We start from the raw sequence: 15,268 nt of genomic DNA, 5'->3' as shown, positions 1-15,268 counted from the left end.
GAGCTTATGTAGAGGCAGGGAAGCCATTACCCTTTCAGGTTAAAGCTCATTTCACTTGGGCCCTGGCAGTATCCTGGGCGGAAGCTAAGCTACTGTCTCCTGTCGACATCTGCCGAGCGGTGCCGTCGTCCTCCTTGCACACCTTCTCCAGGTTCTATTGCCTGGACGTGCAGGCACGAGAGGACGTAGCCTTGCATGGGTGATGCTGACCAGACCTTGGGCAGACTCCTGCCCTGATCGGGAGTAGCTTTTGTACATCGCAATGGTCCTGAGTCCATCTGGCTACATGTTTGGAAATGGAGAAATTAATTACCTGATAATTTCGTTTCCTTAGTGTAGACAGATGCACTCAGCATCCCTCCCACGGCTGCCCAAGAACTGTGCCATGGAATCACACATAAGGTGAATCTCAATTCCAAGAGGTTACGGGTAAGCCGTCGCCCAATCCCTAGATCAGGGCATCTATAATCTTGCTGGGATTCAGTGCTTATGTTTGAGTACAATTACAGTTATTCGTTTTCAATCAAGTTGTAATCAAATTTTAATTAAGCTTTTCAATAGTATGTCCACAACGGCTTTTGAAGTCGCTGTGGTATATCTAAGGTAATGTCAGCTTTGAAACCTGACTTTGTCTCCATCTGCTAGCAGGGGAGCATATAACCCATTAGTCCTGAGTCCTGTCTACACTAAGGAAAATGAAATTATCAGGTAAGTAATTTCTCCATGTTCTGTGGTTCCTCCGACTTAATATCATAGTGTTCCCTGTACTTACCCAGATCAGTGCAGACTCCTGAGTTTAATGCCTCCCTTCCAGCAGATGGAGACGGAGAAAGTTTAACTGACACTGCTCTATAACCTAGCGTGCCTCCTGCAGTCCCTCAGTGTTTCTCTGTCTCCAGCAGATGGTAGATGTGCATACCTGCAGTTTCAACTAAACTTTAAAAAAAAAAAAAATGTAATACCTCCCAGGAGGTTGGTAGGCCCTGGTGGGGCTATCCCTCCTGGTCTTGAGATGGACGAGCAAGAAGTTGGGGGACTCTTAATTGCTTTGTGGCAGAAAGCCGGTGGATCCAGTGCCCTCTGCCCCAGGAGGATTAAAGGAGCCTGCTGCCCACCTTCAGAAAGGGGAAAGTGCCTCTTCTGTTCCTTTGCTTCTTAAAGTTTAAAAAAAAAAAAAAAAGGAGCAGAGTTTTAAGGGCTTGCCAGTGAAAGGCTCTGCCTTCTGTTGGGTGTGGGCGGTTTTCACCGTGCACGACACGGCATTCAAAGGTTTTCCCATGTGCTCCTCTCCTTTGTTGGTGTTCTTTTCCCGCAGGCTGCCATTGAGGGAGAATGCTGTATGGCTTGAAGTGCTTAGGCTGTAGGGGCTCGCATGCAGCGGCCGCAGATCCTGCTGCCTCCCAGAGAGAGAAGGCGATTCTGGCGCGGTGGAGTGGGAAACAGGTGGACCGGCAAAGTAGTTTTTGTTTTGCTTACTCTGCGTCCTCTAATCAGCAATGCTGGCATGTATCGGGAGCCATGCCGCACAGCAGCCACTGTTTAAGGTGCTGGGAGGCGCGCGCGTGGCAGGCTTAGACCGCCCTTTGTTCTAGCTGCCTCTAGAGGAGAGGGCAGTTCAGGAGCACCAGCAGAGGCATCAGGTCACTATGGGGACAGCCTGCTGCAGCCGGCCCCTTCCCGATGCATGCAGAAATGGCGGCCATTTTGAATTTTGCTTGAAGCGGCGAACGAGGCTGCAAGGGGAGAGGAAGCTCTTCCCCCTACCACAGTTCCCAGCTGGTAGAAGACCTGCGGAGGCCTGGGGGGGGAACTCGGGAGCCTCTGGGATGAGGACCTCCTGGGGGAGTATCCTGAGGACCCAGCAAGTCATCCCCCCCCCCCCCCCCCCCCATATTTTGTGCTTTGGCTTCACAAAGCTTATCTGGCCAGGAAAGCGGTAGGACGCTGTTTTCCCGCACGCAAGGAGCCTCAGGGGCCGTGTCATTCCAAACGACCCAGTACGTGCGTACTAGAGCGGCTACCAGGGTTCGGTGAGTCCTATGTCAGCCTGAATATTTAGAGGACACAGGTGATCCTTTGGGAGAATCAGAAGTCGGGGAGCCTCTGGCGGAGGACCCTCCGGTACTGGACTCTTTTCTGGACCATTCAAGCTCGGATGAGGGACGAGGGCAAGACTTGACCATGGATTTGGATGATCCCAAGGTGGTTTGTCTTTTCCACAGGGAAGAGTTGTGACCCTTGATTCCGTATGTGCTAAAGGGGCAGGAAATCAAGGAAACACGAGAAGACTCTGATCATGAGGAGGTAGATCCATCATAGAAGGCTTAAAAGATCCGACGAAGGCCTTGTCCTTTCCATAAGTCGGTAAAGAAGCTAAATTTCCGTGAGTGGGGAGTCCTGAACCTGATCTGAAGGTTAGAGCTTTGGACAAGCTGTATTCATGCATAGGGGACACTTTGTAATTATTGCGGCTACCAAAGATGGATGCCTTAGTGGTAGCTATTACAAAGAAGATGACTATTCCTGTGGCTGGTTCGGTGGTGCTTAAGGACATGCAAGACAGGAACTGGGAGGTCCAGCTCAAAAAGATTTGAGTTATCTGCACTGGGCATTTGGGCTGTGGTGTTCAGTAGTTTTATGCTTTGGACTAGTCTACGCTGGGTTTCCACACTTGCAGTCTGGTAAACAGACCAAGCGACTTGAAAGCACTGTCAGCATCAAGAGGCAACACAGGCCGAGTGGCTGGAAGCCATAGTGGTCTATGGAGTGGATGCTTATATGTCCTCATCTGAACATCCTCCAGGACTATGATGTCACCGGTCTCAGCCAGGCAGCTCCTTTGGTTGAGGAACTGGTCGGCGGACGTTTGGTCTAAATCTCAATTAGGGATGTTACTTTTTAAGGGGAGAATGTTTTTAGCAAGGACTTGGAGGAGCTGGTAAAACTGCTGAATGACAGCAGAGGGCTTAGGTTGCTGGAGGATAAGCCAAAGAGCAGCAAAGGGTCCTTTTCCATGCGTTCTCGCCGTAGGGTGAATCTGTGGTTTTGGCAGAGTCGGGCTTCAGAAGGGGGCCAGAGACAAGGCACCAGGAGGCAGCAGTCCTGGTACCAGTCCTCTCGACGCTGAAAGCCAGCCATGGAGCGTCAGGTTCCAAGTCCATCCAGTGAAGCAAGGTAGGCCCATTCCTCGGTCCTAGTTATAGAGTGTTGGTTGATTCTTTTCTTCAAAGCATGGGCCAGGATTACGTCAAATCAGTGGGTCCTAAGTGTGATAAACAAGGCTACACGTTAGAATTTGCATGCCCGCCTGCCAAAAGATTTGTTCATGGTGACTGCTTTTATGTACACAAACTAGGTGGGTGGTTCGGGAGATCGACAGTCTACGGATGCTGGGTGCCATCATTCCTGATCCCATGGGGGAGTGGGGAACAGGCAGGTACTCCATTTACTTTGTGGTTCCAAAGAAAGGAGGGACCTTCCCACCCGATCCTGGATCTGGAGAAAGTGAACGTGGCTCTGAGTTCTTCGTTTTCAGATGGAGACTCTGCGTTTGGTGAGTGGGCTGGTGCGCAAGGGTAAGTTTCTGGCATCTCTCGTTTTGACTAAAGCTTACTTAGACACAATAATTCGACCAGATCATCAAAGGTTTTTGAGGTTCATGATTCTCATGATGCATTTTCAGTTTTTGTGTCCTGCACCTTCGCTTTGGCGACGACCCCAAGAGCTTTTACCATGGTGATGGTTGTGGTGACAGCTTCTCCCAGGAGGGCAATTTGGTTCACCCATATATAGATGATTGGCTTTTCTGGGCAAAGTCAGAGGATTTGTGCAAACAGATGGTGGCAGTGGTACTGCAGCGTTTAAGGTCTCTGGGTTGGCTTGTAAATCTGTCCATGAGTCAGCTAGCTCCTTCCCCAGGTGTTGGAGTTCCTGGGGACACATTTTGCAATTAATAGTTTTATTGATTTTCAACATAACAGTGCAAAAGCCATATCATCATGAAAACAGAATACAGAAAAAAAAACCCGTTCCCCCCTCCCCCCCCCCCCCCAAACTTCGCAGGCTTAGCGGAGCTATAACCAAGCTGCTTCAGGCTGTAAAGGCAACGAAAGTATAGAGTGGCTACTCGTGTGCAAACCACACTGTCATAATGCGTATTACTTATAAAGTCAGGACACTTCTAACACATCCTGAAAGTCAAGTTAATGTGATACAGTAATGTGAGGCACTCCCACCCAAAATGTTAACTTTCCCTCAAAAAGCTACTGACAATTGCAATCAATATCGAGTTACATTTGTACAATATAGTCAAGAAATGGTTTCCAAGATTTAAGAAAAGAAGGCCGTTTCCCATATTTGGTGGCCGTTAGTGAGGCTAGGCAAAAGTAGATGTGAGTTTATCTATGACCTCCGACAGTTGGGGCACCCAGTCTGTCTTCCACCGTACTGCTATCAAATTACGGGCAGCTATAAAAGTGTGGGAACAAAATCTCTGGTGTGTCTTAGTTAGGACTTCAGGATACACATGCAACAGGGCAATGATAGCCGAGGTAGACAGAGTAACTTGAAGTAAAGTACTCAACCAATTGAATATGGTTTCCCAAAAGGATTGAATTTTCTGACAGGACCACTAAATGTGAAAAAAAGTCCCCCTATGGCCACACTTTCGCCAACAGGAATCCGATGCCACCAGATAAATCCTGTGGATTTTATCTGGGGTAAGATATCATCTATATATCATTTTATAGCAATTCTCACGTAGTCCAGCCGAGATTGAACATCTCCTGGCAAAATGCATTATGACCTCCCAAGTCTGAGAGCTTAACTGTTCCCCCAGATCCACGGCCCATAATTTCTCATGGTTGCAAACCTCTAACGTATCTCTCAAAAAGGCGTGATAGATCTTAGAAATGGGGCCCTTAATTTTATTACTTTATCGAACAAGGGACTCAAACAGCAATCGGCCCGGTCGGAGCATTTTGGCGCGCTGCAGCGTTTGTATAAAGTGTGCCACTTGTGCATGCGCCAGAAAGTCTTTTGTGCTTAAAGGGTAAGATATCCGACAGCCCCGCCAGTGACAGAATCGATCCCTGTGACATCATGTGCCCTATGGTAGTAACTCCCTTATCCTTCCATATATTCAGTTGGGATGTCTGATATCCCGTTGGCAACTGACTATTGTGAAGAAGAGAAGATTGATAAAAGTCACATTTTGACACCAAGATTGGGAGAGTTTTTCTCATCTCAGAGCGAATCGATAAGCGACAGAGGCGAATTTGCGGCTTGTTGGGGTCTGTGGTTCCCAGGTTCTGGGATGACTTGTAGGTTCTCGGCTCCATGGCTTCCTTTGCAGAGCGCATTGCTTTCCCGGTGGGATCCATTGTCGAAACAGTTTTATCTGCTGTTGCCTTGGATGGAGGTAGCCAGGTCCAGTCTCTCTTGGTGGCTTGGTCAAGACCACTTAACTCTGGGTGTTCCCTGGGAAGTTATGAACTGGATGGTAGTCTGAAGCCAGCCTTTCTGGATGCGCAGGAACTGTGTGTCAAAATCAGTCAGCGCAGGGCCGGTGGACACGGGAAGAGTTGTCGGGGTCTGTCAATTGTTTAAAGATGAGGGCAATGTGCCTCGCGTTGAAGGCTTTTCTTTATTTTCTACGAGGATGGCCAGTGAGATTTTTATCGGCTGATGAGACCATACTGACCTACATCAATCACCAAGGGATACCAAGTCTCGGGCGATGGCTCTGGAAGCCCAGGAATTGCTTCACTGAGCAGAACAGAATCTAGTGTTGTTGGCAGCCTCTCCCATAGCCGGGATAGACAATGTTCAGGTGCGTTTCCTAGTCGTCAGCTGGATCCCGGGGAGTGGGAGTTGGAGGAAGCAATGCGGCTTATCCGTCTGTTGGGGCGTCCCCCGCTTAGACTTGATGGCACCTCAGAGCATTGCCAAGGCTCCGCGATTCTTCAGTCACAGAAAGGAACACAAAGCAGAGGGAGTCAATGCCTTGGTGTTCCCATGGCCGACTAGAGTTCTCATCCTGTATGTTTTTCCACTATGGCTGCTGGTGGACAAAGGTACTCAGGCGAATAGAGATTCATCCAGGAGAGGTGACTCTGGTGGTCCCAGAGTGGTATTTTTGGCAGCCTTGGGTTGCAGATAATCGGTCTCGTGGTGGCCGGATCGTTGCATCTTGCTTATCTGCCCAATCTCTTGCGCCAAGGTCCCATTTTTTTCAGATCAGGCGGCTCACCTCTGTTTTGCGGCTTGGTTTTTGAGAGGCAGCATCTGAGGGCCAAAAGATATCCCGTGGATGTCATCTCCACCTTGTTACAAGTTTGGAAGACCTCAATGTCCTTGGCTTATGTGAGGGTGCATAGAGCAGGGGGTTGATCCTACTTGAGCGTCGGTCGCCCACATTTTGGCTTTTTTGCAACAGGGACTGGTGAACAGTTTGGTTTTTAACTCCCTTAGAGCTCAGGTGGCAGCCTTGGGCTGCCTTAGAGATAAGGTCCAGGGGGTGGCCTTGGCTGCACATTCAAATGTATGTTCGGCTCCGTTTGAGCGATCCGAAGAGCAATTATAAAGGATTTTGGAGTTACAAGCTCTTTCATACAGGGATCCTTTTCTTAGGATTACAGATGATGGAATCTCTATGTACGGTCCCTTCCTTCCGAAGATGGTCTCGTCCTTTCATTTGAATCATTTGGTGGAATTACCAGCCTTTACGGCTCTGGATGCAAGGGTGCCTCTCGTGAGAGAGAGTTGAGACTTTTGGATGTGAACCGTTCAGTCCTTCGGTATCTGGAGCTCATCTGTCGCACAGTTCCTGAGGGATTGAGAGCTCACTCTACTCAATCGCAAGCAGCATCCTGGGCCAAATGTTGTCAGGTGTCGCCGCAAGAGATTTGTAGTGCGGCTACTTGGAAGTCTTTGCACACTTTTATCAGATATTGTTTGGATGTCCAGGTTCCAAGATGCTTTGGGGAAAGTGTACTTCAAGCAAGGCTATCAGTCCCACCCAGGATAGGGAAGCTTTGGTACATCCCAGAGTCTGGACTGATCTGGATACATACAGGGAAAGGAAAATTGGTTTCATTCCTGTAGTGCCACAGATTAGTCCAGAGTCCCGCCCAGTTTGAGTGACGAGGATTGGAGAGTCCACTCGCTCTGTTATTGTATATAGCCTGAAGAATGGCAAAGATTATTAAGGTTTCTTCTTTTAAAGTTGGAAAGGATCGTTTTCCATTATGGAATTTCTCATCCTACTGTTCGTTCAGGGAGACATGTTATGTGGGATGTTTATGTTCCGAGGTATCTTGACCTTGGGTACAGGGACTGCAGGTGGCACACCAGGTTATATGCCAGTGTCAGCGAAACTTTGTTTCCATCTGCTGGAGCAAACCGGTTCTCCCCCCCCCCCCCCCCCCCCCAAAAACATGAAAATAAGTCTTGGCATAAAATTGAGCGTCTGTTTCCTAACCCCCACACAGCCACTTTTCCTGGGGCGCCCGATGCCACAGACGCTAGGGATGCCCGATGCCACGGACGCGCCAACGGAGAGCACTGTTAGCCTGCTCTTGGACGTGCGTTTTCCCTTACCCCTTATTCAGTAAGGGGAGGAAAACGCGCGTCCAACCCGCGGCACCTAATAGCGCCCTCAACATGCAAATGCATGTTGATGGCCCTTTTAGGTATGCGTGCGGGATACAGAAAGTAAAATGTGCAGCCAAGCCGCACATTTTACTTTCAGAAATTAGCGCCGACCCAAAGGTTGGCGCTAATTTCTTCCAGCGCCGGGAAAGTGCACAGAAAAGCAATAAAAACTGCTTTTCTGTGCACCCTCTGACTTGATATCATAGCGATATTAAGTCGGAGGTCCCGAAAAGTAAAAAAAGTTTGAATTTGGCCCGCGGTTGTCGGGCCGGAAACCGGACGCTCAATTTTGCCGGCGACCGGTTTCCGAGTCCGTGGATGTCAGCGGGCTCGAGAACCGACACCGGCAAAATTGAGCGTCGGCTGTCAAACCCGCTGACAGCCGCCGCTCCTGTCAAAAAGGAGGCGCTAGGGACGCAGTGTCCCTAGCGCCTCCTTTTCCCCATTTTTACCGCGTCACCTAATTTAAATACAGACTCCCGCGGACTTTACTGTATCGGCCCATAAGTTTGTACCTGAGGCAATGGAGGGTAAAGTGACTTGCCCAAGGTCACAAGAAGGGACAGCAGGACTCGAACTCTGGTCTCCTGGTTCATAGCCCACTGCTGTAACCATTAGGCTACTCCTCCACTCATACAGTGAAACCTGTGATTAACCTGAAAGCCTGAAGGGAAAAAAAGAAATTGTATAGGGGGAGAAACCTTTCCTGTTGTACTGAGTATTCATATAAGATTGTTTGTTCTGACACTGGACAAATTTTCTTTTTCTAGGCAAAAGAAGCCAAAAGGCTAAAAGAGTTTTTGGAAGATTATGATGATGACCGAGATGATCCAAAATATTATAGGTATGAGCCAGATAAGATGAATGTTAAGTTTCATATTTACTGCTAATTTGAGTATTAATATAAAAAAGGACCTGTCACAGGAAGGCATAAACATGAGACATTCTAGGGACATATCCATGGCTTGATATTTGGCCACCATCTTTCGTTCATTATGCCAGACCACCTTTCTCACCCATCCCATGCACATCTTACTGTATTTGTTCCAAATCAAACTACAACTTGCATGCTGCAGAGTAAAGTCTCTGAACGGCTTGGATAGACCAACATAGCATTTGAGCAGCATCTTACTTTTGCAGGGGAAGTGCTCTACAGAAGAGATTACGAGACAGAGAAAAAGAGATAGAAGCTGATGAACGGGACAGAAAACGAGAAAAAGAAGAGCTGGAGGAAATCAGACAAAGACTCTTAGCTGAAGGGCATCCAGACCCAGATGCAGAGCTCCAGAGGGTAAAGAAAAACTAGGCATCCTTTTACCCTGATTTGTGCCTCAGATACTGATGATTTGACAAAATAGGAAATGCTTAAAATCCCAGGAAGTGCTTCATTTGGAAAGTTGTTTTTTTTGTTTTGTTTTTGTTTTGTTTTTTAATACTGTGAGGGTAACTGATATTGAGTAAAGTTTTTCTTTCTTTCTTTTTTTTTTTTTTTGATCCAACAGTAGTTTCCTCTTCCTTCTGGACTTCCAATTCATTAAGAATCATACCAGGGATCTGGTACTATAAGATATTTTCAGCTACCTGGGGATTTTTCCCCTATTTTATATGCCCTCCCAACCTAATTTGGTTAAGTTATTGTGGTGACAGTCCTTCACCAGGGATTGTGCGCAAGGGATCCTTGTGAAGCCCAAAATTCAGCCACTAGATGTCATTACAAGATGACTATGAACCCCCACCCAGGACTGTGAATTCTGCTTCCCTCTGTATGGCAGTGAACAGCACTGCTACTGAGCCACCCAGGTTGGCCCTGGGAAAACTGACCTTTGTTTAAAAAAAAAAAAAACAAAACTTGTGCATGGTATGGTTTGGTTTTTTTTGTTTTGTTTTTAAATCCCCCATTTTTTCCTGCTTTTTTATTTTTATTTTTTTATATAACTTTCTTCATTTACTGGCTAACCCTAAGGTACTGCTTTAGTGCCAGCAGGGGTTACCATAGTTGTAGTATCTATCCTCTCTTTCTCCTGGGGCTCAAGTGCTTCATAAGAACTGCCATACTGGGTCAAACTGTGGGTCCATCAAGTCCAATATTCTGTTTCCAACGGTGGCCAATCCATATCACAAGTACTGGCAAGATCCTATGCTGCCTAGTCCCAGGGAAAAATCCCAAGTCTGCCCGGTTAATAACAGTTTATGGACTTTTCCTCCAGGAGCTTGTCTAAATCTTTTTTAAACCCATCTATGAATTCCAGAGCTTAATTGTGCGTTGAGTAAAAAAAATATTTTCTCTGATTTGTTTTGAACATGCTACTTAGTAACTTCTTGGAGTGTGTCCCCTAGTCTAGTAGTTTTTGAAAAAGTAAACAGCTGATTTGTATTTACCCATTCCACTCCACTCCTGATATGATAGACTTCTATCATATCTCCCCTCAACTGAAGAGCCTTAACGAGATTTTCCTCATAGGGGAACAGTTCTAGCCCCTTTATCATTTTTGTTGCCCTTCTGTGTACTTTTTCTAGTTCTGCTGTATCTTGAGGTGTGGCAACCAGAATTTCCCTGTATGTACCAGGATCAGTCCAGACTGCTGGGTTATGCCTCCCATCCAGCAGATGGAGTCAGAGAGAAACTGAAAAGCACCCTCTAGATATACCGGTGTGCCACCTGCGATCCCTCAGTATTTTCTCTGACTCCAGCAGATTGAGAGGCATAACCTGCGGTCCTGGTCCTTCCATATTTTCTAATTGGTTATCCAGGTTTGGTGGTTATACTATCCCTGACTAGATCAACTAGTTTGTTATACTTTTAAAATAACATAAAATAAAATAAGAAGTAGGAAGTTTTAGGACGCGTTCCTTGTTTTCGCATGGAGACGCTGCGGTCGGTTATTGCGGCCGTCAACAAGAGAGAATTGTTGGCTTCTTGGATCTAACCGAGGCATATCTCCACATTGGAATCCGGGGGCGTCATCAGAGATACCTGAGGTTCATGGTGTTAGTGAACCATTTACAGTTTTGTGCCCTTCCGTTCGGGTTAGCGAATGCCCCAAGTGTGTTCACCAAGGTTTTCCTGGTCGTCGCAGTCTTTCTACGCCGTAAAAGAATATTGGTACATCCCTATCTTGAAGTTTGGCTCATCCGGGCAAAGTCAGAAGCATTGTGCAAACGGGCGGGTCGGTTGGTGGTGGAGCAACTTCAGACGCTAGGTTGGGTAGTCAACTTCGTGAAGAGCCTGCTAACATCGACCCAACACTTGGAGTTCTTGGGAACCTGATTCGATACTTTGGTAGGCAAAGTGTTCCTGCCGCATCAGCGAATGGTCAATCTGATGGCACAATTGCAGAACCTGTTGGATCTCCCGTTACCTACGGCCTGGGATTATTTACAAGTCATTGGACATATGGCTTCTACTCTGGAGATGGTACCAGGGGCCTTTGCATATATGCGGCCTTTACAAAGAGCGCTTCTTTCTCGTTGGGATCCCAGGTCCGAGGATTCCGACATGGGGTTACCATTGCTGGAACCGGCCCGGTCCAGTCTCGCTTGGTGGTTGACCCTGGACCATCTTCTGCAAGGGGTGGACCTAGAACCTCCACCTTGGATAGTCGTGACGACGGAGGCCAGTCTATCCGGCTGGGGGGCTGTGTGTCAGTCCCGAGCAGTGTAGGGGACGTGGTCTCCTCGCCAGGTCACTTGGTCCATTGATCGTCGGGAGACCAGAGCGGTCCGTCTGGCCTTGCGTCACCTCTTCCCAAGGGTACACGGTCGGGCGGTGCGAGTTCTATCAGACAACACGACCGCTGTGGCATATATATAAACCGGCAAGGGGGCACAAAAAGTCGTCCGGTGGCGGCCGAAGTGTCATTGTTGATGGCCTTGGCGGAACGTCATTTATCCCTTATCGCGGCCACCCATATTGCAGGAGTGGACAATGTTCAGGCGGATTATCTCAGTCGGCAACACCTAGACCCAGAAGAGTGGGAGCTGTCTGCCGAGGAGATGTATCTCATAACCCAGCGTTGGGGGTTGTCGTACCTGGACTTGATGACGACTCGGCTAAATGCAAAGGCGGTGAGTTTCTTCAGCCGAAGGCAGGAACACGGATCGGAAGGGATGGATGCGCTTGGGCTTCCGTGGCCTCTTCATGTCCTCCTCTAGGTGTTTCCTCCGTGGCCCCTAGTGGGAAAGGTGTTAAGGCGTATAGAATCCCATCGGGGTCTGGTTATTCTCATGGCTCCGGAGTGGCCAAGGCGCCCGCGGTTCGCGGATCTCGTCAATCTGGCGGTGGACGGGCCATTGCATCTAGGCCATCTTCCGAAGCTCCTTCGCCAGGGTCCGGTATTTTTCGATCTGGCGGATCGCTTTTGTCTGGCAGCTTGGCTTATGAGTGGAGACAGTTGAGGAAGAAAGGTTATCCAGAAGCGGATATTTCTACCCTCCTTCGGGCGCGCAGATCCTCAACTACTGTTACTTATGCTAGAGTATGGAAGGTCTTTGACTCTGGATACGGTGACTTAAAGATTTCGCCCCGACAGACTCCTGTAGAGCATATTCTTACGTTTTTTGCAGGTTGGTTTGAATAGGGGTTGGCCTTCAGTTCTCTTAGGGTTCAGGTGGCGGCTCTGGGTTGCCTGAGGGGTACGGTTGAAGGTTCTTCTCTTGCATGTCACCCAGGTGTTGCTCGTTTCTTGCGTGGAGTTAGGAACTTGCGTCTTCTGGTGAGGGTTCCCTGTCCTTCCTGGAACTTGAACTTGGTGCTCCTTGGTCTATGCACGGCCCCTTTTGAGCCTATTAAGAGGGCCTCTTTGAAGAATTTAACTCTCAAAACGGGATTCCTAGTGGCGATTTCGTCGGCGCATCGTGTTTCGGAGCTGCAGGCTCTTTCATGTAGGGAACCGTTCTTGCGTATGTCTGAGTCTGGAGTGTCTTTGCGCACAATACCTTCCTTCTTGCCAAAGGTGGTATCGGCTTTTCATGCTAATCAGACGGTGGAATTGCCTTCCTTTTCGGAGGAGGAGCTCCATTCTTCTCAAGGTTGGGACTTGAGGCGTTTGGATGTCTGTTGGGTACTCCTGCGGTATTTGGAGGTCCCTATTGATTTTCGGAGGTCGGATCACCTCTTTGTGTGTGGCAGGGACCCAAGAAGGGTCTTCAGGCATCCGAGACAACTATCGCCCAATGGTTGAAGAGCGCAATCGTGTCCACATACATTGGTTGCAGTAAGTCTGTTCCTGATGGGCTTAAGGCTCACTTCCTGCGTTCTCAGGCGACTTCGTGGGCTGAAAGTCAGTTTGTCTCTTGCCAGGAGATTTGCAGGGCGACCACTTGGAAATCTTTGCATACGTTTGCTAGGCATTATCGCTTAGATGTTCGTGGTCCGTCGAATGAGTCCTTGGGGAGCAGCATGCTTTGAGCGGGACTCTCTTGGTCCCACCCCATTTAAGGCGGCTCGGGTACATCCCAGCAGTCTGGACTGATCCTGGTACGTACAGGGAAAGGAAAATTAGTTTCTTACCTGATAATTTTCGTTCCTGTAGTACCAAGGATCAGTCCAGACGCCCGCCCAAGTCATTTTCCAGAGAGTCCGCTCGTATTTCTATCTGTGTTGTTCGTTTCTTAACAATGCTCTACATCTGCTCTACATCTTATACGGTAAGTTGTTCTCAACTTCGTTTCTGTTTTATTACAGAGGGGGACAGGTTTGTTTATGTCCTTAGGGCAATGTTACTACTTGATCTGGTCAGTGGTTGAGTTAAATTGTTTGTTTATTCAGTGGAGGGTTTGGTTTCGTTCCTTCTGCTTTGATATCGATTATACTGAGGGATCGCAGGTGGCACACCGGTATATCTAGAGGGTGCTTTTCAGTTTCTCTCTGACTCCATCTGCTGGATGGGAGGCATAACCCAGCAGTCTGGACTGATCCTTGGTACTACAGGAACGAAAATTATCAGGTAAGAAACTAATTTTCCTTTCACACAGTACTCTTAAGTGTAGTCACACCATGGAGTGATACAGAGGTATTATGATAGTCCTTTTTATTCTCCATTCCTTTCCTAATACCTAACATTGTTTGCTTTTTTGACCCCCGCTGCACACTGAGCTAAAGATCTCAACTTGTCCACAATGAATCCTGTATCTTTTCCTGAGTGATGATGCTTAATACGGAACCTAACATCATGTAACTACACTTTGGATTATTAATCACCTGCACATATCAGCATTGAATTTCATCTGCCATTTGGATGCCCAGTCTCCTAGTCTCACAAGGACCTCTGCAATTTCTCACAATCAGCATATGATTTAACAACTTTGAATACTTTTGTCTCAACTGGAAATTTGCTCACCTCCCTTTTCCAGATTATTAAAATGCACAGGTCCCAGTACAGATCCCTAGGGCACTCCACCATTTACCTTTCTCCGTTGAGAAAACTGACCATGTAGTACTACTGTTTCTTATCTTTCAACCAGTTTACAATCCACAGAAGGACATTGCCTCCAACCCCATGACTTCAGTTTTCTCAGGAGTCTGCAAAGCACATTAGGGCCCTACTAATGATGACCCTCTGGCATACTAATGTACTACAGAAGAAATAATTTCTCCTGTTTCTTGAAAATTCCCTCATATTTGCCATTTCAGGTCTGAATCCTGATCTTTCAATTTCATTTTCTTCTCACAGTAGGAAGATAATCTGTTTTGTAGTGATTTTCTTACATTGCTCACTCCAAGTACCTTAGCTTCATTAATGAGGTTATGCACATTCAAACCGTGACACAGCCAATCAGTGTCACTTCTTAAAACGTAAAAACAATTTATTTTTTTTTAATGGCAATTCTGGCCTGTCATAACAGGACCAAAATTGCATGTGATTTAATAAACATTCCCTGTGTGTACCCAGATCAGTGCAGCCTCCTGGGTTTTGCCTCCTTTCCATCAGTTGGGGACAAAGAAAGTTTTGCTGAGACTGCCACATAACCTGGTGTGCCACCTGCAGTCCCTTAGTATTTCTACATCTCCAGCAGATAATGGAGGTGCAAAACCTGCAGTCTGAAACTAGATTTAAAAAAAAAAAAAAGTTTAGTAGCCTTTTCGAGATTGCCTCCCAGGAGGTTGGTAGATCCTGGTGGGGCCATCCCTCCTGGTTCTGTGGTGGATGAGCAGGAGGTTGGGGACTCTTATCTTGCTCAGTCCCTCACCGCTGGGGATAGAAAGCTGGTGGAGCCAGGAGGATGTGCAGAGCTTGCTGCCACTCTTCAGTTGCAGGGAAATGCTTGTCCTTTTTTTTTTTTTTTTTGTCTTTTCTTGTAAAGTTTAAAAAAATTTTTTTTTTTATATTTGCTTCCCCGATCGAATGACCCAGTGGATGAGTGGTGCTCAAGCCTCACGGGGGCTAGGCTGAGGCGGCTCTTTCTTTTGGCGCTCCTCAGGTGGCTGACTGCACTCGTGGTCTGGGAAGCCCGACAGCATGCTGCACAGTTGCAGGTGCACGGATTGCGGTAATGCGCGTACGTGGCTTTCTCGGGCTGGACTTTAAAGATGCCTCTCTGGGGGTGAGGACTGTTCGGGGATGACTGCAGCACTGTCAGGAAAGCAGTGCGGGCCTGGGAGGTTCTTGGGCACTTC

The 15,268-nt window shown here is 47.7% G+C and overlaps 1 protein-coding gene across 3 annotated transcripts in view; it reads left to right on the top strand.

The window, feature by feature from the left end:
* Positions 1-15,268, top strand: part of RBM25 (RNA binding motif protein 25) — a 287,767-nt gene that overhangs the window by 173,389 nt on the left and 99,110 nt on the right. For all 3 annotated transcript variants that reach the window (XM_029598715.1, XM_029598714.1, XM_029598713.1), the window contains exons 12-13: positions 8,424-8,497; positions 8,794-8,944. In XM_029598715.1, coding sequence (XP_029454575.1) covers positions 8,424-8,497; positions 8,794-8,944 — 225 coding nt within the window. The remainder of the gene's footprint in view (positions 1-8,423; positions 8,498-8,793; positions 8,945-15,268) is intronic.

Source organism: Rhinatrema bivittatum, chromosome 4 (genome assembly GCF_901001135.1).
Source record: "Rhinatrema bivittatum chromosome 4, aRhiBiv1.1, whole genome shotgun sequence".
In the NCBI taxonomy this organism is placed as follows: Eukaryota; Metazoa; Chordata; class Amphibia; order Gymnophiona; family Rhinatrematidae; genus Rhinatrema; species Rhinatrema bivittatum.
The sequence above is the reverse complement of the archived record's forward strand: the minus strand, read 5'-3'. Positions and strand labels throughout refer to the sequence as shown.